General features: G+C 50.8%; 1 protein-coding gene across 7 annotated transcripts in view; it reads right to left on the reverse strand.

The window, feature by feature from the left end:
* The window catches only part of PACS2 (phosphofurin acidic cluster sorting protein 2), a 66443-nt gene that overhangs the window by 36449 nt on the left and 3325 nt on the right, over positions 1–26669 (reverse strand). For all 7 annotated transcript variants that reach the window (XM_082766123.1, XM_082766124.1, XM_082766122.1 and 4 more), the window contains exons 2-5: positions 9677–9764; positions 6134–6223; positions 3108–3233; positions 661–823 (exon numbers count right to left, since the gene is read on the reverse strand). In XM_082766123.1, coding sequence (XP_082622249.1) covers positions 661–823; positions 3108–3233; positions 6134–6223; positions 9677–9764 — 467 coding nt within the window. The remainder of the gene's footprint in view (positions 1–660; positions 824–3107; positions 3234–6133; positions 6224–9676; positions 9765–26669) is intronic.

Genomic DNA, 26669 nt, shown 5'->3' on the forward strand with positions numbered 1-26669 from the left:
TGACAGGAGAGTCTCAATTCTATTGATGTGACACTTCAGGTGTCCTGCCTGTCCTCAGGCAGCAACACCTGCACGCACTACCTCCAACAGGTCACTCTTCTGGCAGTGAGCAGAAGCCTGGTACTACAAAGAAGGTGGAAGATCACAAGTAAAAACCCAGTGACTTTCTTACACAGTGCTCAACACTTGGATTTGCTCTCTTTAAAGCAGACCAGAGCCCACAGAAAACACGTGGCAGCTTTCTAGGTCTTACAGAGGTTAACGACATTTGTTGCACAACACCCAGAGGAAAAAGAAGTTGGCAGAGCAGCTTAAATGTGCATCTCCTGAATATGACACTGTTAGCCCTGTGAGAAGCTACAAGTTCTCAGCACACCTACCAGTAATGCTGGAAGAGCACACGTCTAACTTGCTGGATGGCTCAAGCCTGGTATGATATGCAGAAGAACCTCTGACAATCCCCAGCTCCTGTCACCCTCCCTGCTTACACAGCAACAGGTTTGCAAAGTTGGTTTCCTTTGCAGCCATCAGTTACTGGTACGAAACTCATGCAAACCAGTTCTCTTTGTCCCCAGAAGCATCTAAGCTGTTTCCATCTAAGGTTTAACTGCAGCTAGTTTAGGAGACACTAGTCCTCAGAGCATGTGGTTGTACTCTTACCTGTGGACTTGATTTTCTGGCTGGGCTGCATTGTGCTGTCTTCATGGTCAATTGGCTGACTTGACAAGGAGAAGATCCAGATTTCTGCTACCTTCACTGCAGCTTCTTTGATGTTGCTGAAGAGGCTTAGTACCTGGCCACCTTCTGTGGGGTGCTGCATGACCTGGGACAGAAATCAAGCAGCACCAATCTGCATTTAAATGTATTTAAACTTGCACCATTTGCATACTACGAGAGCTATTTATGTTAATAGAGTTACTTCAGATTTCCAAGTACAGAAAGAAGCCAACATCCTGCAACTGCAGAAGCCACTTGCAGGCAATACACAATGCTAGCTGAGATTTTACTTGACTATTAATGCAAGTGATGGAAAGAAAGGAAAAATTTTCTGAGTGTGACAGCTGATTAGCTCATCCTTGAAGCATGATACTTGATTACCTCATTACTATGTATTTGCTTCCACAACACAGTACTGATTTGACTTATCAGGTTACCAACCTTCTGAACAGCTAATTAAGGAACTCACTTCTGTGTTAAAGCCCAACAGAAGAGCCAGCAAAAGCAAAAATTCTTGGTGGGGTACACAGCAAAGTGTCTGAGAGAGCTGGCACCTGAATCTCAGAGGAGCGGGCCACCCTGAGTTAATGAAGAGGTGAGTTACAAAAAAAACAAGATGATGGAGGAGGCAGAGAGATATCTCAGCGTGGGTTTTTCTGCAGTTATCATCCCTTTGCCACCCACAGTTCACAGAGCTATGCCCTGAACTTAAGGCTCAGGTTCTCCTCTTGCCCCAGAGTCAGAAATTGCTTCCCCACCCCAACTTGCCTGCGCCTCAGCTTTCTACCGCACACCAGGCTGCCCTGTCAGCTCCTCACGTGGCTTTAAAATGACCTGAGCTGATGAGGAACATATGCCCCCTGCTCTTAAACTCTGCTCAGACTCATGCCTCCGATAGCTTTTCATTGCTTTCTTTTGTTTCAGCTGCCACCATAACTTTTTTTTTTTTTTTTTTTTTTTTTTTTAAAATGTGCTGTCTCGGGGTCATTACCCTACAAACTGCAGAGGATATAGGGTTTGTTTACCTGAAGTCTTCAATTTCTGAAGTATTCCAGATGAGCGGGAGTGCAACTATTTCCCAACAAAGTGAACCTTTGAAAATTTATGACCTTCTAACCTCAGTCAGCTGACATTACAGAAAGACCGAAAAAATAAGCCACACGCAGCAGCAAATGCCCAACACTTAGAAGCTCACTGATGGGTCTAATTAATAGGCCCACACATTTTCTGCCTTACAGCAATATTTAACTTCCAGTCCTTAAACAAACCAAACATAGTACAGGAAAAATGTTAGCTACAACACTATAAATTAGAATTTGGCTGATTCAAATGGGGAATTCAACATTTACTGCAAGTCTAAGGGAAGCTTAACTCACACACATGGAGTGTTCTTTATAATGAATTATTTAACACAGTAGTAACTCTCCACAGCACAACATTATCTATTTTGGATGGTAACAAGTTGCTGATAGAATGTAGTCTGATGAAAAATATTGGCGTTAAACCAAATTTGTTTCTGCTAAGCACATCTCTAAATATACGAACACAAACGGCAGAGATTAAACAGGGCATGAAATAATGAAGCGTGGAGCTAAGCCATTCAGAACGCTTTAGTGAATAATTTAGCCATTCTTGGTTCCAGCGTTAATTTTAAGAGTAAATCTGAACATTTTTATTATTTACCTCTCACGCACAGGTAATTCCACCTAAATTACCAAGAACAACCAAACAGGAATTGCAAAGGGTGTTTCAAGCAAAGTGATGAAAACTACATGATGCTGAACTCACACAGTAGCACAGGGAAACAGAGCAAACCTCAGTTGCTTTAACCTTAGTATTTCTTAGGGTTGGAAGGCTTGCACAAGTGCCCCTAACAGTTTTGTTTCTGCATATATGAAACACCATTTTTACATTTAAGAACACGAGACAAATGCATTAGTTAAACTCAACCAAATCAACTGGACTTTCTACTGTTCCTTTTCCATAACACAGTAAAAAAGAAAATGTACAAGTATTTAAATACATGCTGAAGTGTCCTGAATACAAAGGGGATTCATATTGCGTTTGGGTGAAATTATTTGGAATCCCTCCAACTCAAAACAAAACCAAACAAGGCTAAAAAAATACCACAAACCTTGTAAGCTAATAAGCAACCCTCAAGAAACCTTTAGCTCTCAAGATATTAGCTAGAAAACACAAAACGTTATTGCTCAATACTAAAATCTTTTAAAAATATTTTTCTCTGACTACTAATTGCAGTTGTAAAGACAGTCACATGAAATCCATCCAGGTACTCCTCCATGAGGAGAGTGACAACACGGGGCTTAAAGAGAAGGGAACGGGGAAAATATCCCCCCTTGGAAGTATGGCTCATGCCAAATGCTGCTCACCTCAGCCATGTTGATAGAGCCAACAGCCAGAGTCTTGTAGCCCAGAATCGTTCGGTTCTTGTACCGTTTCCGCCGCTGCAGCATGATCTGAAGCTTGTTGCCTTCTCTCTTCAAGAAGTGAGGGTACTGAGGTTGGAAACACAATGCAAAAGGTTATTACGCCCCTTAACGTTATCTCCCAAGCTGCCTGATTCATGGCTCAATCCCATTCCTAGGGTTAACCCCAGGGCTTTTAGAAGTGCCTACATGAACTAAACCTCAACACACAACCCTCTGTTATCCCAAAGAGGCCTCCATCTCTCACAGGAGCTCTCAGCTCTGGACTTTCATTTCCCCAGCCAAGCACTTCATGCAGTCCTGATCCACCCTGAGGGAGCAGCCAAGCCACCTCTCACCTCAAAAGCAGCCTTGGCAAAGCTCTGCCAGAGCCCCAAGGCCACCCAAGGGACAAGGGGAGAGCTTGGGGAGCCCTGCACCTGCAGGAACAGTTCAAGCCCAGGGGTGCAGAGGAGCTGTTTGGTTTGTAAGGGCTGGGACCGGGTCTGGTTCCAAAGCAACGAGCAGCCCCCAAGAAATGGGTTGGGCTGCATGGGCCTGCAGAAAGGAGAACCTCACTGCAGGGATCCTAACGTTGGACATACCTCAGAGAAAAATGCTTCATTTCACAGGCAAGAAGTATTTTTCCCTTGCTCTGGACATTCTGAAAGTAACTTTCTGCCTAGGAAAAAGCTTGATACATACAAGTGCTGGGTGTCACCAGAAACCTTAAGGTATTAATTTGCAGTCCAGAGCAGGCCTGGCTGCTCTGCAGAGAGCCAGGAGCAGCGGCCGCACAAACAAGCGGAATACTAATTAACTAATTGCTCTGCAAGGACGGGATCTTCTGTGCACTGCACGAGGAAGTGGCCACACAGAAGAGAGGAACACCAGAACAGTCCACGCAATTAAAAGACCATCACAAAACACATCACACACCTCAACGTGCACAGCTTTCGGGACTGAACTGGATGGCTCAAGTCCATACACGTGCAGGTTCCTGATTTTCAAAGGTGCGTTTCCTTGCCACCTCTGATGAACATTCGTAGAGATGATTTTAATAAAAAAAAGTACAGAGACACCCAGGCCACTCACCTCCTCAGCTAAAAGCAAGGTCCTCTGGAACAGCTGAGCCATTTCCACTGCACCACCAAGCTATTTTTAACTGCTGCCAGGGCTTATGAATTCTAAAGAATGGTTTCAACCAAATCTTTTCAGTTACTGCCAGTCCGTGACACAGTTTGGCTCAAAATATTTGGAAATGAGATGTTTAGGGGAAGTACCAAGCACCGCAAGGCACATCCAAGGGGTGAGAAGAGGCACACAGCCCAGGACAGCAAGAGGCAAAGCAAGAAATTCATTCTGAAGCCCAGGTGACAAAATCCCCCCCATCTGGGAGGATCAAACACAGGAATTAAGTGCTCTGAAGATGGGTGAGGTTGTGCTTGGGATACCTAGGGAATTTCATTTGATCCTGAGAAACCCACGGGTGAGGAAAAGCAGTGAGGGCAGCTTACCTTTAAGGCAGCTCACCTGCCAGAAAGGCTACTGCTGCTCTAGCCCTAGCTAGTGAGGTGAAATGGGCTCGGACACACTATTTTTCCTTCCTCCAGCTGCGTAACAGCAACAGGAAACTCCTCCCTTCTGTTGGAGTGAGAGCCTGCCAGCCACAACGGGCTGCGCGCTGCTGTGCCAGCCTGTCCTGTCACCTCAATGCTGACGAGGAAACGCTCTGCGTAAGGAACAAGAATTGCATCCAGGAGGAAGAGCTGGGGAGGACGTGACTGTGAAGGTAAAAGGGGCTGCAGGTCCACACAGCGAGCACCGAGCAAGGCGTGGAGCTGGGAGAGCTGAGAGCGCAGGATGGAGCTGCTGGCTGCTGCAAGACACTGAGACTTTCTCCCGCTGAGACATCCACACGCTTTTACTTGGTGGCCCAGCACCACTCCCAAAATATCCCAGGCACTAAATTCAGACTGTACCTGGCTCAGGCTGTAGTCATTAGCTAAGAGTAGCTTCCAGCCATCGCCCAATTAGGAAACAATAAAAGCTGTCATAAAAGTCCTGCTGTGCCATTTCAGGAAGGCTTCCCAGGCCCTGCTGCATCCAAGAGCACTGATCCTGTCTGCAGTCAGAGAGCAGCAGCACGTCTCTGCATTAAGCTTGCTCCTCTCACACCCTCCTTTCTGAGGGCTGCCAGTGTCACGGACATCCTCCTCCTCTGTTCTGGCTCAATTCCCAGCCCCTTCAGGAGAAACCGACTTAACAGCAGTGCTCTGTGCCCTGCTGCAGGATTGCTCTGAGCTGCAGAAAAACAAACGCGTTCCTGGTTGATTCCAAAAAGCTGGGCAGAAACACTTGCTCCTTTCCGACACGGGACTGGCAGAGGGAGACGTGGCTCATCCTAAGGCTCTGCTCCCTGCCCTTGTAAAGCTGCAGCCCCCACGGCCACGCATCCTTATTCCCAGCACGTGGCTGTGTCATTCCTGCCCACAACAGAGGGCTGCAACGCTGCAGATAACCCAGCCTGGGGGCTGCGTCAGGACACAACCACGAACACCAGCCATCTGCATACCTGCCTGTGCAGTCCCGGGGTTATCATCCATCTGCACCGAAATCTCATCTGCTTTGAGTCTACCCAGGGCTCAGAGTAACAACCGCTCTGTCTCGCATCATCCCTGGAGCCTTTCTTCTTACCAGATCAAACTCTCGACTTCAAAATCTAGTCCCAAAATACAGATAACCCAGATCGGAGTGCTTCTGAGTGTCTGTCTGACTGCTGCGTGCACGCAGGATCCTCCCTCCTGCTTGCAGCAAGCCAGCCTCTATTTACCTCATTCTCCTACTCAGGAGGCAGCACCGGGGCAGGCTGCTCTGAGGAACAGAGCAACCAACACAAGGCTCTTGACCACAGACCCAGGAAGCACCAAATCTCACCGAAAAGCAGCAATTCCAGCGAGCACAGGCCCCGGGGCCGCGTCCCGCCCTACCTGCAGCGAGAAGGTCAGCGCAAGTTCCGTCTCCACGTGTCCACTCGGGGGCAATACAATCTCGTGAGACCGCAGGATGCGCTTGGAGCCCTGCACAGAAACAAAGTCCACGTGGTGAATCCCCCAGCCCTTTCCTTAACCACCCAACCTGACAGGCTCAGAGGTGAAATCAGGGGGCTCCTGCCCTCCCTGATATCACCCGGAGCTGCTTTAGGGCTGCATGGTCTGCCTCTCCCCGGGGAAAAGACGGGGCAGCAGGCTGCAGGCAGGGCTGGGTGCTGATCTGCAGGCACTGCTGGAGTGGCTCTGGCCTTGGGGTGGGCAGAAGATTGGGCTGAAATGGAAGAAGCCTCGAATGGCCATCCCAGCCCTTTCCCCTTTATAGAAAAACTGGGAAGTGTTTTCAGGGACTGCCGCAGAGAAAGCGAACGGATGGATCTGACCTTGCACGCCTGTGAAATATTAATGAGATGAAAGGGAGATATTTGACTAATAAAGATTTGGGCATATTTACTGTCCCTCGCTGCAACAAAGCAGCTTTTGTTCTGCCAAACCCCAGCGTTCAGAAGCTGTGAGTCAGCCCCCAGCCCTCGAGCTGCAGCCGGGGTTTATGATTTCAGCCCGTAGGTATCGGGCTCCGCAGCGGGGTTTGGAGGCAGGCTGCAGTGTCACACGTAACCCTCCGGCGCTGGCCACGACAAACTGATCTCTTCTCTTCCTACACACACCCCTCCCTGGGGAAAGTGGGGATTTCAACCTGTTCCAACAGCTCTGAGCGACTGGGATTGCAGAGAAAAGAAATCCCCTAAACGGTGCAGGGGAGTCTGGAGACGTGACAGGATTACTCCACACCAGCGCTGTTTGGGCTGCCATACGCTGAGTTACGGGGCTGCTTCCTGCGTGAGCATTTCATTTCGGGGAACGTTTCAGGGAAAACTAGCAGGGAAGCATGACAAAGTGCTGCCCAGCAAACGCTCCCGCACTGTTCAAACAGTGGCAAGTTTCAGAGGCCGCTGGCTCGCTCTTCTGCTGAGGCTGCAGATCTGGCTTTGTCCAGCCGGGCTGATCTCCCAGCAGCACGGAACTGCAGCTCTCCAAAAAGCACCAGCTGGGGAACTAGAGACAGGCAAGCGGGTAAACACGGCCCAGCTACATCCCAAGCAGAACTGGGTATGGTAATTCAGCCCCAGAGAGCATCCCGAGACCAGGGAGAGAGGCTGGGACTCCTTCGCATCCCTTCCTCCCCAAACACTTCTGCAGAGGTGCCCAGCTCCAGGGGGTCTGCAGACAGGCAGCAGAGCAGGGGCAGAAAGCTGAAGGATCCCCCCAGGAAAAGCAGCACGCGTGCAAGTGAAGCACGCCCAGCCTTGCTGCTGGCAACAGCGGCATCTGCTCCGCCGCTGCAAATCTCCGAGCAGTCACAGTCTTGCTTCACTCGTTACGCAACCCTAAATCTAAGGAAGGCCCAAATATAGCTGCTTGGAGGAGACTGCAGCGGATAAATAGTGCAGCAGCTTGGGAAATGGCGTTGACAACTCTTTGAACGTCCCTGTTCGGGTGGCGGCGAGGAGCCATGGGAAAGGCAGGTGCGATGCTCTCATTAGGTCTGAATTCAGTCATCCCCTCTGGAAGGGCTCCAGGCCCTGACACCTCTCTCTTGCAATTCCCCGTGCAAAGACAGCGAGTCCTTTGACAGAGATCATATATTTGATGATCCGATATCGCCAGCTTCAAACAATAGCTGTGTCAGACACCCGAGCGCTGGCAAATTCAGCGGCCTTAAAAGAGCTTGTCAGCACCGTAATAATAACCTGTGAGCCATCAAGGGGCTTTAATAAGAGTGCCTCAAATCTGCCTGCCTCGGGGACAGCGGCAGTGCTGCTGACCTACCGTTAAATGGCACATCACGACGAGATAGGGGCGATGATCAAACCCCTATCGGTGCCAGGGACACCCGAGGTGAAGCCATGGGCACCCTCAGGACAGCAGTCGTCGCGGCCACGTTAGCTCCAGGTCGGCTGGAAGGACAGCCCAAGGGCAAAAAGGATGGCCCAGGGGTGCGAGGCGCAGCCTGGGAGTTGTCAAAGAAGCACCCCAAACGTTCCCAGCAATACAGGAGGAGTCCTTTCGCTTTCCAGGTCTTCAGGGATCAGCCCTGCTGCAGAGGGGACTGCGGGAGAACTGCTCGGGTTTCAGCGTCTGACTTCCTGTAGCAAGGCAGGTCACAGCGGGTATCCAAAATAGACAGGAAAGTCCCATCTGCTAAAACCCCTTCAGACTTGCAGCTCCGGGGCACCACTTCCAGCCCTTTCCACCCACAGAATGTAGAAGCACTCAGCACCAGACAGGAGGAGAAGGTTTTCTAGCAAAAGCTGCCCAATTTTCCTACCCAGGCCTGACACACTTTACACGTAGATCCTTCACCGACAAGCCTCAGGCCCTTACAGCGATGCATCCACTGTCTTGGAGTACAAACATATGGAAAGCTTTCAGCCGTGACAAGCAGCATCTGACAGCCTGCAAACCCAGAGCTGTGTGTCTTCAGAGGTTCCCATCAGTTCAGGCATGTGAAACTGCACCCTACCTTTCTGCTCCCTGCCAGGGGTGTGTGGACCCTCTCCAACACACAGGGACACGATTTTGTCCCAGCTGGACTGCTCACGGAGATGAGAGGTACTGGCTAAATCCTCAGCTTCTGAATCCTTCTCTGAATCCTTCAGTTCTTGCTCCATACAGCCTTGTGATTTCAACTCCCAAGCTGGATTTTGACACCACCAGAGCTCTGCAGGAGTTTGCCTGTCCCTTTATTTGCAAAGCCGCTGCTTTTCAGCACAGTTAATGGTATTTGTCTACTTAGAGGTCCGCCAGGCTTTTAATCAGTAAGTACTTCAGCACTGACAGTGGTGGGAGCACTCGAGCCCAGCTGATGCTGTGCCACAGAGTGGAACTGAGTCGCTTCCTTCTGAACCTGCCTCCAGGCAGCATGACCTATATGTAGGCACCTAATTAAATGGCACAAACCCATGCTGCAAAGTAGGTTATTTACTCTGGATGATAGCTGTTTTTTTATGGAAACAAATTAAAACGTACAGGCACTCAATAAATCCACTGACAAGCACCTGGCTACAAAACCAGCTTGGGCTCCTGAGAGCTGAGCTGCCCCTCAGCAGGAGGCGGCCCAGCCTCCAGACCCTCCCATGCCAGGACTGAGTTACCAAGATGTTCTGCCCTAAAATGGGCCAAAGCATGTTAAATACAGACTAGGCTTGGGTTTGGTGACAGCTCAGGAAGAACAGGTGACAGCATGTGATCTGTAACAAGCATCCTTAAGCTCACGCTGAGCCCTCAGGGAACAACAGGCTTCAGTCACAACAGTGAGATGTGGTAGGAACACAGGGGAAGGACCACGAGAGACTCCCCATATCTCCAGAATGCCCTGATGTAGGAGGGAAGTGGCCCGTGGCTGTTATGGACCCTCAGATGGATGTAAGCAGCATGTTACCCAAGCAACACGTCTGATTCTCAGCACTGAGCAGCAATTACCTGCATTTTGACAGCAATGACCACAGAAATAAGCTCCTTATCCAACTCCTTTAAGACTACCAGTTTCTTTAGTGTCAAGCTGCACAACCTGCAAACAGGAACAGAAGAGAAACAGTTATAATCATGCCTGAAAAAGGAAAAGCTCCGAGCAGCTCTCACGCAGCAGCATCTCAGTTTGAGGGAGAGCAGACTCCAGCCACAAGGCACACACAGATACAGACACAAAGACAACAGAAATACCCGAGGCTTCCCAGGCTTTTCAGACCAAATTTCTCCAGCCTTCCACAAATATAAGGACAAAAAAAATATGAGGTGGACAGCAGGTACGTCTCACTGTTTGATGCAGACCCACGGCCTCACAGCACGGACCTCCAGGGACCTCAGCCTGGGAACTCTTGCTCCAAGTCAGACCAAAAGCTTTAGGGTCAGGGGAATTAAATTCCAGCAATACAAAAGCAGTGGGTCAGGCTAATTTTAAACTTGTTTACAAAGCTTTACTAGTTTGTTGGCTTTTTTGGTTTCAGGCTCCGCTCTCTCGAAGATCTCACTCCTACCTCCCGCCGCCGACCCACGCGTTCTCCTCCTCGCCGCCAAACAAAAGCGCTAACAAGTGGCTCAGACATCTCTAATGGGAAAGCAAAAAAAAAAAAAAAGGAGAAAAGAAAAAAAGCGAGGGCTCACGCAGTGCCCTGGCGCTCACATGCCACACATACGCAAGTAAATCACATTCTTTACCCAGGCAATGCTACATTGTTCTGGCTAAAGCTGTTTGCACGTCTGCCTTCCAGCACCGGGACTGGGCAGGGAGAGCGCTTGGCCTAGGTGCAGCTCGAGTTAAAGCTCTGAGGTAATGGGCCCGGGATGCTGGCACTGTCACAGCTTCGCAGAAGTTACCACCAGCTGGTTTAATTACGAGGGCGTGCCTAGAAAACAAACTTCGGGGAGGGCTGAACCTGAGGCAGACAGCTCAGCCTGAGGAAAGCCGAGGCCAGGGCAAGCTGCAGGGGTGGCTCTGGGGACTGGACACCGTCCGTGACACGGGCCAGGAGCAAAGCCCGAATCCAAGCCCCAAATCCAGCATGCTGGAAGGCAGAGGAGGCTCGACCCGGAGTGCAGGACGGGGCACAGCTTTCCCGATGGAAGCAGCACACGTGGCTGCCCCCATCGAGCGTCCCGGCCGGGATCTGGAGGAAGGAGGCTGTGATGCCATTTGTTTGCTTTGCAACGCCGGAGCTGCAGGACAATTGCACCGGGCTTGCCAAAACCCACAGGGCTCTGGCCGGTCAGGTGGTGAGAGCAGAGGTAGGACAACACACTGCCATTGTCTCGGCCGACAGGCAAGGAACAAAAGCCTTTTCTGCCCGGCCCCGAGCTCGAGGAGGAAAAAGGTACGCGAGGAAACAATGGTGTTCTCAGCACACAGAGCACAGCACAAGAAGGGCGTTCTGTTCTCTGCTGGGCATTCCTTCAATCCATCATTTATGAGCTTTGATCAAGCCCTGTGGAGCACTTGCTGCTCAGAAAAAAAAAAAAAAGAAAAAAAATTAAAAGCCTCCTTTAGAGCGATCAGAAAAACAAAAGCAGTTAAAAAGAGACGGGACGCATCTGCTTTCTTTATCCCCCACTGCTGGACTGCTGGTACTAGAAGACACTTCTCACGAACAACAATGAAATGTTTATCTTCTCCATGAGGGGACAAATAAAGAAAAATAAAAGCAGGCAGTTTAAATCCCACCCAAACACCCTCACCCTCAACATGTTTAGAGTCCCAGGTCTTGAGTCTAAATTTGCAGCTTACAAATCAAAGCAGCCTTCAGAGTAAGTGGCAGAAAGGGGCCGTGCAGATCTCAAATTGTCACAAAAAGAGCAGATTTCAAGCGTGCCAGCACACCCAGAGCTGGGTGGCACCTGGGGGCCACTTGCCAAGCACGAACAGTGGCCACATCGCTGTCAGATCCACCCCTCAAAACCACAGCAGCAAGTTTTTAAGCAGGACAGAGATGGGAAGACCTGGAAAGATCTTAAAAATAATAATAAAAAAAAATAGACTGAGGCTGCATGTGGAAGTTTCACAGACGTACACCATCTCTGCAAACACAGGAACATCACCTGGTACACAGACACCTAACGGGAACTGAGGAAGCCTCGGGCCTGAGGCCGAAGGAGCTCCTGGTATTTTAGGCAGTCTATAAAAAGCCTGCAGCTGCACGGCCGCAAGCGCAGGCAAACGCTCCGTGTGTGTGCTCCGGCATCGATCCGCGGCTGCACGTGGGGCGTTGAGCTAGCCAAAGCACCGAGTGAGCTGAAGCGAACGTCGGAAAGGGCAAAGGAAATCTGAGATTTCCACCCAGCTGAGTGTCCCTCGCAGGAGCAGCCAGGTCAACGCGCTGCACTCCCACGGCGGGGAGGCACGGGGTGCTCTCCTGACCCCTTTTTTCTGGGGTTAGCCCATCACGAGACACCCAAACGCCTCCTCCAGGAATAAAACACTTAACCTTTTTGCGGCAGCACTGCAGGAACCTGGTTTTAAAGGGGAAACCTGGACCCGACCCCAAGGGCTTTGACTCGCCCTGCTCATGCAAGTGGTGCTGAACAGCTCCGCCACGTGCTCCTTGCTCCAGGAGGGGGTTATCTGCACATTTTGGTAACCATGATCCACCACCAAACATGCCCAGAACAACCCGAGAAGGCATCGGATTCTTTACTCACCGGGTATTTTGCTTTTGCATCCCTCAGAGTAAAAAGATCAGGAAAATAAATCCCCTCCAAGAAAGCCTCTGCCTCGCTGAATTAAATGTTTGGCTCTCCACAGGGAGCGCAGTAATTGCGCTGAGGCCTTGTTCACGCAGAGACAGTCGAATCAACAGGAAGGAAAAATTAAAAATTAAAGACCTGTATTTTAATTAAGCCCTCTGGAAGTCAAGAATAATAACAGATGCATCCACAGCTACCGGGGCTCCAAGCACAAGATGGGAGCTGGGGCAGGAAGACTCCAGCTCCCTACACAGGTGTCCTTTGCCCATGTTAAGCGCTGTGAAGAAACCGTTCCTGGAGGCAACCTCACTCCAGGAACGCTTTTTCTGAGCTCAGTACACATCGATCAGCTGGTGGAGGCAAGCAAGGCACCTGGTCACTGTACGGTTTCACTGCCCCAGAGGCGCTTTGGCAGTCCAGGACAGCAAGCAGCCTCCTACCCCGATGCTTTCAACCTCAACCTCGAGTGGTTTGCTCTCGAGCTGACACTTTACATCCAAGACAGGCCCAAAATAAATCGTGAGCCACTTGAAGGAGAAGTGGAGGGAGACAGCCGCCTACACACACACTTTCCCAGATAAACAGAGCCATTCTGCGCATAGCTCCGGGGCGGCTGTGCGGGCCGGGCCGGAGCAAGAAGCCCTGCACAGCATTTTTCCAAGGCAGCTGCTAAAGCAAGGTATGAACACTTGCAAAGCACTACCGACCAACTGCACACGCAGTTTCCTACGCCTGTTTTGCCCAGGCAGAGGGGCACAAGATGTGGTTGTGTTTGTTGCACTCACGTGCTCGATGCAGGGCTCGGTACTGGCCCAGGGGAATTAGCCTGGGGAGAAAAGCTGTCCTCAAATGTCACTGATGTGTCACAGCGAGGCCACTGCGGGTATCAATGGCAGAAAACACAAGAAGAGATGTTCTTCATTCTCCAAGGCTTATGAGCTAATTCCCTCAAATTATTTCATCTTGGTCCTGCTCTCTGGTAGCCTACAAACCAACCAGGAACAAATTAAACGAGACAGAGGTCGAGCACACCAATTTCCTTCGTGCCAGCAACATAACTTGTGCAACTCGCAGAGATGTGTCATGGGCCTGGATCCGCCGCCACCTTCTCCTTCCTTCACATGTCCCACCGAGCTAAACGGCAGGCTTTAGTCAGCTGTTTTGGCTACAGATGCATTCAAGTAAGCTTTAAGAAGCCAGGAAACAATTGCACAGCAAGTATTTTTCATTGTTCTTGTTCTCAAGGATCTTGAAATCCACTTCCCAGCATTAACAGAGAATTAAGCTCTTAAGATTCTCGAGCCTAAGACCCACAGAAGTGCTGCAGCAAGCAGGTCTTGTTCAAACAGGTAAGAGGATGGCAGCTTATTTTATGCAACAGGCTCTACCCAGGACCTCACAAGGACACACACGCATAGCCAGACACTGCCCTTTTGCTGCTGAAATACTGTCCCTCTCACTACAAATGGATTGCAAATGTTCCTGCTCCAAACCGAGCTCACAAAAGGCGTGAGGGTGTCAAAACTTTGCAACTTGCATCATTTTGAAGAGACCCTAGAATTTTGCAGAGATGCCTTTACTATTTGAGGAGCAGCATGCAATCAATATGACACAACGCTGAAACCACATCTGAGCTTAGATATTCCAATCCAACATTTCAGTGGGAAAATGCAGAGAGCTCTTTGCTCTTCCCTCGGCAGGCCAAAACATTGCTGCTTGGCTCTGGGGGCCTCACCCAAGGCAGGATCCTTGCACGCCAAATAACTTTATCACCAAATGTGGACTTGACGTATTTAATTGACACGTCTCACTTCACAGTGCTTCAGTCATCTCAGAAGGAAAGGGCACTGCAAGGGGTTAAAGTGAAGCCTCCACAACTCCAACTACTCTTTCCAGGTAGCCAAGCGAAACTGTGTGCTAGCTGGCAGCCGTGTCCCACCACATCCTGACTACCTGACCAAGACCTGAGGTCCCAGTCACATCAGCAGGACATCAGCCCATTTGTCACCACTGCTCGCCTCCAGCTACATGCTCAGAATTGTGCTACCGAGAAACTGAAGCTTTCCTTCCCTTCAAGAAGTTGTTCCAACAAGAGCTGAAGCTGCTTTCTTCACACATTCGGTGACCTCAGACAGCATCTTGGTTCTTGCACATTCACAGCTCCTTGCACTTCATTTTGATGGTTTCAAATCAATCTACAGGACAACTTGGAGGAAAAAACACCAAGCAGGGATTAGGTCTGTTTCTCAGACAAGCAATGGAGCACAAAGGAGTTTGTCTATCTCACCTACGTGTTCACACCATGTTGCTGCAAAGCCAAGCACAGACAGGAGATGAGTTAAACACACCTTTCTCAGCTTGCCTCTTCAAATCCACCACCACAAACAACTGCATGGCATCCTGACACGAACTGAGGAGCCCTCAGTACTGGTGGATTAGGTTTGACTGATGTTTTAAAAGTTTGGAGGGAGTAGGAAGGTGATAGTAGCTTTAAAGACTAAAGTAAGAAAACAGTGAAAAGCTGATTGAGGGTTAAGGCTCCTTTGACAGACTGTCAGGATGACACTTTCTATACTGTGGATGACACAAACACGTCTGATGTTTGTCATGCTAATTTAGTGGTAGCTGGAGTGACCCAAAGGCACCACTGCCAAGGAACAAGCAGCAGGATGGAAACAGACCAGGAATAGCCACATCCAGCTGACTGAAGGCCAGTGGTAGCCGCGTTTCTACCCAGCCCACTCGGGCCCAGAAAGCCTCGCAGTGCTGAAATGCCAGGGTCCCACCCCAGCATCTAATGAGAGCGGTCAAAGCTGCACGTCAGGGAGGGGGAGCCTGTACAATACGGGCTGGTCAGGCAATTTCTGGAGCCCGGGCTTCATAACTCAGCTGGCCAGCAACAAAAGGCAGGCACAACCCACTGCGCTCACGTGAGCCAGCTAGGGCAGAGGGCAGCTCCCCACCATATACCTTACAGATCAGAGCATACCCACATCATGAGCAAACGAATCATGGCCCAAAACGAAGGGAGACTCTGGGAAGGAATGCAAAAACTGAATGGGTGGGGAGGGGGTGAAGAGGAGGCTTCCAGAGAAGGTCCAGCAGAGCGAGAGGCTCTGCATGAAGCTCTTACAGGCCAGAGAAATGGAAGGGGTAAAGAAAACCGATGCCAGCAGGAGCTATGACTCGAGGCCCATGTCAGAAGAGCTTGCAGCATGGGGCTGCTCTGCATTACCGACCCATCACGGCGCTCTCTTCATCACCAGAGCTCAGGACCAGGAAGCCTCCAGAGAGGAAAATGGGCTAGGAAAGACAGACGGCGTCTTGGCACCCCTATATCAGAGCCTGCTCTCGGCCATGACCAATTTGCCATTTCTGCCTTATTTCCATCCACTTGGATTAGCTTCTATGATACCTCCTGGCACAGAGGCAAGCCGAACAGCCTGTTCTGGGGACCAGGCAGGATCATGGCAGATTGCCTCTCATTCAGCCATCCCTCAATGCACGAGCAACAGTCAGGCCTGGCGAGACCCTACAGGACATAGGCCTTAAAAGCAGGTGCTCCTCTGACAGACCCACCTTACACCACTCCGAATAAACAGACTGTCTGAAAACTTATTCAGAGGGTTTTTATTGAGTTTTGTTCTTTCACAAGCTCCCTTTTCCCTCAGTGACCCACACGGGCCCAAGGCAGGTGGCCCATTCCCAATGCAGGCCATACTGCACCTTTGATTTAAGCCAGTTGCATTGAGTGCAAGATGAAAAGTTTTTTTTTTTTTTTTTTTGCAAAGTTTGGCCTGAAATAAACAAGATGGGAGAACCACCCAGGCATAATTTACAGCCCAAATGGCTGCTTGCTTTTTTTTACAGAGAACTCAAAATGTCCCGTAAGGGTGAAGACAGAGCAGCCAACAGCAGTGAAAAACATGAGCGAACTTTGATGGTACGTTTGGTATCAGCCAGCAGAGCAACCAAATATGCAAAGCATCCTGCTGCTGGGCTTGCTTTCAGACTGGAAGAACACTTCACAGAGCCCAGCGCTGCTCTCACTGCAACACGCCTGCCATCCTGGCCTGCTTCCAGCCCAGGCACGTGCATCCCGCCGCCCTCATACCACGGGGCCAACGGTCCCCGCTGATCCCTTCCGTGCCCCACGTTTAATGCTCCTCTGCTGGCTGCGGAGATGAATGGGATGACAGTCAAAGACATAGGATAATTCATCACCGAAGTTAGAACCATTTTTTGTGCACGATTCTCATCATGCCCCACGGCACCAGGTCATTTATGCACAGGTGCTTCACACAGGGGACTGCACTTCTGACAACTGATTTGCTCTCTGGCCACAGCTCAAAGGATGATTTCCAAGCCAAACAGGTTAAAATAGTTCTAAAAAGGAAGGTTCTTCTTTCTCAGCGGCATTTATTTAGGTTTGAATGGTGCCAGTTTTTACAAGGCAACAGCACACACAGCTGACAAAGCAAGCTCCATCAGCGCTAAATATAATCCACAAAGAACTCCAGATCCTGCCACTAAAGCTGGGGAACTCTATTCAGCATTCAACACATTAGAAACACTGGTTAACATCCCTCAAAACGGAACAAAACAACTCGGGTAAAGCAGCTAAAACATGCTATCCCTGGCAGATTTGCCTGCCCAGCAAGGAGGGGGCAAACTGAGAGGAGCTTTGCAATATTACCAGTGGTCAAGAAAGGGCTGAAACTGCAAAAGCACTCAGTTCCCCTTGGAAGAAAAGAAAAGAAAAGCCTCCTGCTGCCTTTGGTTGAGGCTGTGCTGTGCTCCACCATCCTTGCGTTGCTTCCATCAAATATTCTGGGCAGCACTTGCTTATTTGCACACTGTCTGCAGGAGAGATAAGCTAGGAAACGAATCACAAAAGACCGGGAATGAGGGAGCTGGTGAGATTTTAAAAGCCAAATGCTTGAGGACGCCGGCCTAGGCAACGTAGTTAACTGAATGGATAAAGTTGAACCACCACCGCTACCGCCAGAGAAGGAACTTCAGCAGTAACCAGCAGCAGGATTTCAATCTCCAGACCCAGCTGAATGGGACTGGAAAGGATTACAGGGAGCGCAGTGCCTAGCCTGCTGTCAGGCACAACACAAGCTCTGCACCAAAGGCCTTAAAAACTACAGAACCAGCCAGAAACGCACTAATGAGCAAAAAACTAGGACCTCTTGCAGTTTTTAAAGCTGACCTGCACAGGCTACTCGGCAGTGCAGCTGAAGCAGGTCTCACGTTGGCGAGGACTGTGATGTACCTTCCCCAGCTCCGAGGCAGGAATGTGCACGACCAGGCTGTCCCTCCAGCCTGGGGGACACCTGGGTTGCAGCGGGGCTGCGAACGCCTCAGGCTTTCAGAGCTCTTCTGATCCACTCCTAACAACACAGCTTCCTTTAAGGAAACCGCCAGTCCTCGGGTGATCTCAAAACGTCTCTCAACAACACTCAGAATACATCTTTTTTTCTCCCAATCTTTCCTTTCACATCTAAATATACCCTGCACGCTCTACTTTGAGGAGCCGCTGCTGAAATAAATAGCGCGTGTTAGAAAATAACTCCCCACGTTGTCTATATGTTTTCTATAAAAAAAGAAACAACTACTCACAATTGAGATTTCACTGCATGGCTCACGGAAAAGGGAGGAAACCTGGCAACTCAGACTTTGCTTACCCTCTGTTTTGCAAGCTCACAGCACCTTTGGGCTTACCAGGGAAAAAAGGAACCACAATTTTTATGAGAGGAGTTTGGAAGATCCACCAGTGCCAACTGTTTTTGGTGGCGGGCACAGCATAGTGATTTGCTCCGGAGAAACATTTGCATTTGCTTAATATTCTAATCCTCTTCAGCAGCTGTCGGAAGTCGAGCTGGCAAGCAGAGATTCAATATTATTTTGATATTACATTTCTTCAGCACCACGGCTGGTGATATTTCATTCCTGAAAGCAGGAAGAGACCAGCAAGGCAAAGCAAATGCCCGGGCTTGTTAGTTCAATTTGTCAAAGTATTTATTGAAATATCGGAGTGACTCGTGTAACCGAGCAGAACGGTGAGCTGTGATGGACATCGCTTGGGACTTGTTCCGGAGCTCTGTAAGATTTTTTTAATGCTGCATACAAGCAATAAAAACAAGCGGTTCACAACAACCGTAACCCATTCAGCACCCACAACCTTTCATCAGCCCTAGGAGCTCCCGTCGAAGCCAGCCTTATCAGGTTAAAGTGGGGATGTTCTGCAGGAATGAGTGCAGATGGAGGTAAATGAGGCATGAACACGTGGATGGATGCGAGGCGGCATTAAGGCTCGCCGCTGGGAGAGGTTACCTAGGAGCACACCCAGCACGAAGACAGAGTTATCCACCTGTGAGCAGGACACACCACCAGACTGCTCACGGAGCACCAAGCCCACAGCCAGCCCAGGCTCAGCTCCCTGAAAACGCTCCCTTCTCAGCCCTTCACCTGATGCAACCAGCTAACGCTCCGTGACGGCGATGCTCAGAGCAAAGAGCTATCAGCATCGCTTTGTGACCACTTCTCCTGTTTACGGATGAGTCAAGGAGCATCCTGAAAGCAGATACACACACTCAAGCTGTCCGAAACCACTTCTGTCACATCAGGGCCATCGGTGGGATGAGATAGGAGCAAGCTGTTGTGTACCACAACATATTTTGACCATCAGGACGGGATGTTTCCTTCCTTTCATACTTCCTTGACTCAAAGGATCGCACCCAACCTCTGATTTTTACCATATGACCACAGCCATTACCACATGCAGCAAGCTTTTTTTTTTTAGCCTAGTGCTACCTCCTCACGTCTTACAAGTAGCAGGACAACGCCTCCCATCTTAAGATTTTAGAACCAGCCTGCAAGAAGTCTCCCAGGGCTGTGGTTTGGCACAACAGCCAGCACCAAGGTAGTCAAACCCACACCTCTGAAGACACCACATTTCCCTACAGAGAACAATAAAAGGGTTTGGGGGGCTCTGGCATGTGACCCTGGCTGCCAGACAGCCAGTGTGGATTTGCTACCACTCTCTGGGTGTTTATTTTGAGCCTTCAGTGCCCCTGCTGTGAAGCAAAGGTCAGCTCATCAGCTCACAGCAAGCACCTCGAAACCGGCTGAAGGGAAATGAGAACTGAGGGGAGTGTGTGCTACGCAGAGATTTTACTAAGATTTTACTAAGAGACCTTGGTACGTTGCATACGTGAGAATTCTGACCCTGTGTGTATGTTCACAAACAGACAAATTACCGAGTCATTTCTCTGCTTTCACACTTAAATCAGCAAGAACACTGCATGTTGAGACACGGTCCCCAGGGACCGATGCTCGGCAGGGTCTGTATTTGCTGATGTGCCACCTCAAACACAGATCAGCTTCTACTCACAGCAGCTCCTCTTGCAAGGCTGTTGGAGAGCGTGAATTCACTCACAGGAGGGAAGCCTAAAGTTCCTCATACAATAGGTTGGAAAATCTGGTGATAATATGGGAAGCAGGACAGCCCAGGAGACTGGCAGCAGGAGCAGCAGCATTTTGCTAGCAGAGGACAGAAAACAGAGAAACAAAAGCTAGAGATGGAGCCTGCGTTCACTGCTGTGCTGTTTGGGAGGCCAGAACGGTGTGAGATCAGATGAACTGCTGAAGTTTCCTGAGCTTGGTGAATTGTGCACTCTAAGCTACACCAAACTCTGCCTTTAAACTGGAACAAGCCTTCCGTGTTGTCCTGACATCAATAAATCTATTTCATCTTACCTCTGAACAGATGCTGGCTCTTTGTAGCGCTGTGATTCGCTCCCCCCCACACAAATCCTGGCAGCACGGGGGCACAGGAACTGCAACGGAGTCCGATATGCCTGCAGCTTTCAGACACCGGGCTTTGTAATGCCCCATAAGGAGCACGGGATCACAAATGCATCTCGTTTGATGGATCCAGGGAGGATGGGGAGATGCAAAGTTTCTCCACGCGGCGGGGAAGGTAGGGGAGAATTACCCAAACATGCCTTTGAGCAACGTGCTGGAGAGCTGCAGCACCTAAGACTGGATATTCCTGATGCTTCAAACATCAATAAAACTTTTATCTGCTGCTTCCTTTGTTGAACCCCAGCTTTTACATACAACGCAGAGAGAGCTAAGCAAAACCTCAGCTACGTACCCTGTTCTTGGGGCTACAGCCATCGCATCTCCTTGGGATTTACCTTGCTCTGGGTAATTCCTCCCTGCACTCAGCGTAAAAGTCACGAGCGGTCAAAACGTTCCCAGAGCTCCAGAGAAATCAAAGCCAAGCGTTTTCAACAAAATCCTCTTTTTGCTGCCACGTTCTGATCGCTTGGCTACTGGAACTGCAAACCTGTTCAGAGAGATGCCTTCACAATGAAGTGTCATTCAGAAATGTGTTTGCAGCTGTGCATATTTCCCCTCGGTCAGACAATCGGGAATTATACCTCAGCGCGTCCTTGTAGGAAAGAGGTGGGCTGTCAGGGGGACGGGGAGAGGGGGGAGAAAAAGAAAGGAATTTCTATCAAACAAAAGAGCTCCAAGAAACCGATGCAACTTTGCTGGGAGCTATTCCCAGCCCACTCAACATTTTTGATTGTATGCAGGCATACCAGAGCTCCAACAAGGGGCATTTTTCCCAGCTCAAATGTGAACCATCAGCAAATCCGGCCCCCACCAGAGAAAGAAACACGACAACCTAGTGGAAGCAAAGAAAAGGGGGGTGAAAGCATCCCACGGTTGGACTAACTCAAGAGTTTCTTCCGAGAGCCAGCCACAGAGGCAGCCTCACACACCTCTAGTCCCAGCTAAGCAAAGCAGGACTCCAGCCTGGTTGTTCACCTAAGGACAGGGCAGAGCCATTTCCACCCCACTTAGAGGCACACAAGATAACAGGGTATTTTTCCCTGCCTCCTGAGAAGCCCTGTGAAGAGCTGTGTGCCTTCACCAGCATCCTCCAGAGGGTTTCCCAGTGCCCGTACCTTTAGGGTACGATCCTGGAACAAGGAAACACTTGAATCAACACCGCTGACTTATCACAGACTTGTTTTTTTTTTTACGGACAACCAGCAGGACTTGCCATTTACACGTCAGAAAAACACGAGCGTGCTGATCGAAAGCCAGGCTGAGGAAATTCATCTCTGAAATCCCCTCTCCCCGGAGACAGCTCCACGTGCTCGCTTGAGCTTAACGTTCGCCAGGCTTCTCGCCCTCAAGCACATCCCCCTGGGCCAAGGGTAAAAACCACCAGAATGTTGTCCCAGGGAGCGGATTTATGCTCGGGAAGAAAAAAATCCTCTGCTCTGCTTTGGTATCTGCGAGCAACTGCAGATCTCGGTCTCACTGGGACCACGCACAAGCAGGCGGAGCTCATCCAAGCACCTGGAGATGCTCAAAGCCTATCCGTGAAGCAAGGACAAAGCCTGCTTGGTTGCTCCACTCCTTTAAGCAAAAAAAAAAAAAAAAAAAAAAAAGCAGAATCTTGGCAGAAAGAAGATCCAGCTCCTGCCAGCCTGAAAGAGAAATCGGAGCACCTGAAATTGTGGCACGCTCTCAGGTGTGGCACAGGGAAGAGGTGGAAGAGCAAATACCAGAGTTCAGCCCCCAGCAAGCCACCAGCGACATGAAATATATATGATCCACTTCTTGCAGTTCTCAGCTTTCCTTGCAAATCCTTCATTTTAAGGCACCGGGTGCAACTTGAGAGGGAAAGCAGCAGATCAGCTTTCTGGCAGGCAGAAAGCACGCGGAGATATTTTCAGGGAAGGGGACATTTTGGGACATTTTGGAACAATCCTGCTGGCAGTGAAAGCCGCCCAGCTGGGAGGAAAAGACCAGGGAGGAGGGCTGCAGGGCGGCCCCAGGAAAGCCACAGCAGACCCTTTAAAGTGTACATCAGAAGGGTGGAAAGAGCTTTGGGAGAATGGGATAGATGCAGAAGCTGGTGGCAAATGATGCTCCAACACCAGCTTTCTTTGAAGAAGGAAGCTCTTCCTGCTGTAGTTCATCTATTTAGGCTGAACAGAGATTCACACACCAGGAAAGGACTACGTACAGGACGGGCAGCTCCTGGGACAACAAAAAACCCTACAAAACCTCAGCAGTACCAGGGAGCATGGCTTCCCCCAGCAGCCAGCAGATGCAGTTGAGCGGGGCCGCTCCAGCCTTTAGACGCAGCCACGGCAGATGACCTAGTAAGGGCTTTTTCAGCCACATTTTCTATTCCCATCACTTCTCCCCACCCCGAGAGGTCACGCAGATGAAAACATCAACTTAACTAATGCCAGATGGGAGAGAAGTTAAGCCATATGAATCTCTGCTCATTATAAAATTACCCTCGTTCCTCGCAGAAACGTGGAAACGCTTACACTCACCGGCTGGCTATTTTGGACATAAACAGCAAACATTTCTGGGCTGTTTATAGCGTAAAGAAATTAAGTGCACATGGGTTTGACCATCTATCCCGAGGCTTATCAACTCGGTTATACATTTACTGGGTAAAAACTTAAGTGCAATTAATCTTGTCTTATTATTATTTTCTGCAGAAAGAACTCAATAGCTGTAATTTAATCTCCCTTCAGTGAGCCCCAAGATGTCAGCAAGGCAAGCAGAATTGAAACGTTCAAGTCCATTTTACTCCTGAATTAGATCAGTGAGGCCGAGGAGAGCTTCAGCACTGAACAAAGCACTTTTAGGGCAGGACACCCAGCCCTATGAGCATCTGAGAAAGGGCTCTGCAGGGACAGAGCTGCTGGGGCTTTGCTGTGACAAGCAGAAGCTGCTTTATTTCTGCCACTCACCATGTAGATGGAATAGGGAAGGGGAAGGAGCCCTGCTGCTGGGTCCCCACGGCCTGGAAACAAACCCCAGCATTGCTCTGCTGGGAACCCCAAGGTCCCCGTCCCCGTTACAAACCACCAAGCTGAGCTGGTGGAGGCTGCAGTGAAATCAGGACAGACGTGACGAGGTGGGAAAGGCTCTGCACACGTATCTGGTGAGCTGGAAAGCCTGTCAGGAGATTGGAGCCCATGCCACGGGCACCCTTTTTCAGAGCAGCCCCTCCAGAGAGGCTCAGATCGAGCTCTGGCGCAGCCCGCAGCTGGAGCGCGCTCTCCCTGAGGAAACTCAAGACTAACTGACCTCAAACGATCCTGCTATATTTGTAAAAACGTGTGCGAGGAGACGTCCTCCAACAGCCCTAGGACTTTGATGGGCTTAGGAAAGACAGAGAGCGTCTCGACGAGGTTCCTGCCGCAACAGGGTTAAGGACCAGCAAGCAAGCCAGGAGAAAGGAACCAGCCTCTCCAGCGTGGAAAACACAGCTCTGCTTTCAAAAAGGAGGACCTAAACCCATAATCCTATACCCAAATGCATCCAGAGAGATCGCATCCCTTCCAGCTGGTCCAGCAGGACCGCATCAGCTATTCACACGCTGACATTTCGAGCTGGGACAGACCTCCCCGCAGGCTCACTCCGCTGGTTGCAGGACGCGCTGCGAAAACGCTCAATGGGCAGCAAGCTCTCTGCAGCAGAAACACGGCCGAGCTCCTCCTCAGCTGACCCTCGGACGCTGCCAGGCCAGCTACAAAACCTGGTGGTGCTCTGGCTGGAACAGCCGCGTGCTGCAGGGAGGGGAAAACTGCCTGGAAATAGCCTCAGAGATCCCAGCCACGCAACCACAGCTACCGGGACCACACTGCTGCACGCAGGGGCAGCCCCATGCACCTAGCTGGGTGTTCCTGCTTCTCACCCACGCCACCTGCTAGGCTGTTTTTGTGGTGTTTTTGTGTGTTTTTTGTTTTTTTTGCTGCGCTGGGATGCAGCAGATGGGCTGAGCGCCGCGTGTTTTTCTCTCCAGCAGCAGCCGTGTGCCCGCGCACGCTCCTCTCGTGGCACCGCCTGGCAAGCAGCTGCACGGCGAGGGAATCGCCCTGGCGCACGATCCCACGAGAGCTGCTCTGCGGCGAGGCACTGCCAAGCCACCACCTCACCGCGTTAACGAGCACCCAGCGGGGCCGACGTGCTCCCAAAGGCACGGACACCGCCAGCTCCGCGCTGCTGACGTGCCCCAACCCTTGTTCCCTCTGACTTGAAGCTGCATGTCACCAGCCTGTCACGACAGCACGGTCACAGAATCGGGGTGTGCAGTTTGGGATTGCTCACGGATGGGATGGAGCAGCCCTGAGCCTCTGCTGGGGCTCCGGAGCTGGGGTGCGCCCGGTGCCAGCGCGCTCCCCGGGCTGTGCGCTCAGCAGAAAGGGGATACGGGCTGCTATCAGCTATATATAGATAAGGCTTCCTAAGAATCTCTTGACAGGGCTTATTCTCTGCTCTATATCTAGATCTGGCCGCCTGCCTGCTGGGAAACACACATCAGACGGCGTGTGTGCGAGCTGTGGCCATGAACGAGGGCGAGCCCTGCACTTTCCCGTGCAGCACCCCTAAAGCACAGGCCAGGACACAGAATGAGCTCTAGGGTTTTCCCCATCTCCACTCACAGCCCTCAGAGAGTTTCCCTGCAGAGGTGAGGATCCCTGTAGCAATCTCCCTCCTGCACAAGAGATTTCCAGGCAGGGGCACCTCCAAGCCCTCGCGCTGCAGCAGTTTTGTCGAGAAATAAAAAGAGGAGGGAAACACTTCTGAACTGTCAAGCCTAACAGAGCAAAGGGATCCGATGGAAAGAGACAGAATCTTTCTCCGGAGGAATTTCAACAGCAGAAGAAAGCATCTTGCTGAGCAGTGAGCACATGCCTGCCCTCACCCTGTGCACAGGCACGCACTTGATCCCCCTCCTGCACAGCCTCGCACCCTCAAACCCTCACCTCTCGGCAGCAACACGAGCTTAAAAACTCCGTCCTGGCTCACCAGGGCTGCTCCTTTTTGGGACAGAAGCAGCTGCCCAGAAAGACCTACAGGTTTTGGTTAAGCACCAGTACTTCCTCACCCCCTACTCCATTTTGCTTACCTTCTACAAGCTCCAGAGCACCTGAGTGCCCAAAAAGCGAACCAGCCACGGAGGGGAGTCAGATTTTACAGCCACCACACCGCCCCGAGCCCAGCAAGCCTCGCCGGACACGAGCTGATTTTTACTTTTAACACACTCTTTAAAAATTACACAGCTCCAACCAGCCCTGTTTTTGGAGAATCCCTCCTTCAGGGCTCCTGCGTGCCCAATTCATCGTTTTAAACAAACGGGCAGTGAAAGGACCCACCGTCTCCTCGTGAAGCTGGCCGCACGCCCTGCCAGCCTCCGCCTCGCCGCGCAGGGCTCTAATCCCATTAAACCTCGCCAGGAGAGGAGCTTCCCGCTCCCACGTTCAATTAGGCGTGTAAAGCCTCTTATCACCCGCACGTCGGGAGCCCTTTGGGCGAGACCTGCCTCTGGGAGAGGTGGCAGAGCCCATCTTCCTCCTGCTTTCCTGTGGAAACGGAGCTCCTGGAGGGCTCCCTCTCCCCCTCTCCAGCCAGGCAATGGAAAGGGAAGGGCTAACGGAGGGCCTGGCAACACGGAGCCCGCTGGCAGCCGGCCACCAATTCCATAGGAAATACCCTCCCTAGAAGGTCACCAGAGCGGTGGCAAAGTTTGGCCCGAAAGAATTGGGAAGAGCTGCCAAGCCGTGACGCAAACGGAGGCGGCGAGCAGCCCGGCTTCCTGCGCGAGGCCGGCACGCCGAGAGGCCGAGGGCTGCGAGGAGCACAGCAGCCTCCTGCCACGGCCCCCTTCTTGCTGTCCTTTTCTTTTTTCTGGCAGAGAAGCGGGATGTTTTGGTGCCGGTTGATTAATCTCTTATGCAAATCACTTTGCTGCTAATTTGATGCGGACGCGAGCTCGCCACGGAAATCATCTGTGGGCTCGGGGCTGGTGAGAGGAGCAGCAGCAGCAGCACGGTGCCCTCCTGCCAGGGACCTGACCAGGGATTTGACCCCAGGGCTGCCAGAGAATGGGGACAGCCACCAGGGAGCCCAAGAGGAAGGTTCCTTGGGCACCTCCCAGCTGAAAGCCCCCTTCCAGAGCACCCCCGCCTTCTGCTCCCCGAAAAATCCCACCCAGAGACCTTTCGCCTGCAGCTTTCAAACTTTCCCAGACCCACTCCTCATGCACGAGCTCAACCTTAGGTCAGCTAAAAGAAGACTCAAAATAGGTCTGATGGGAACTTTGACAACCCATTCAGCCCCTAAATGTGTTTTTTTCTCTGCTCAACACACGAAGCCAACAACTGCCGTGATAGGACTG

This window comes from Aythya marila, assembly GCF_965140915.1.
Source record: "Aythya marila genome assembly, chromosome: 8".
NCBI classification, from domain to species: domain Eukaryota; kingdom Metazoa; phylum Chordata; class Aves; order Anseriformes; family Anatidae; genus Aythya; species Aythya marila.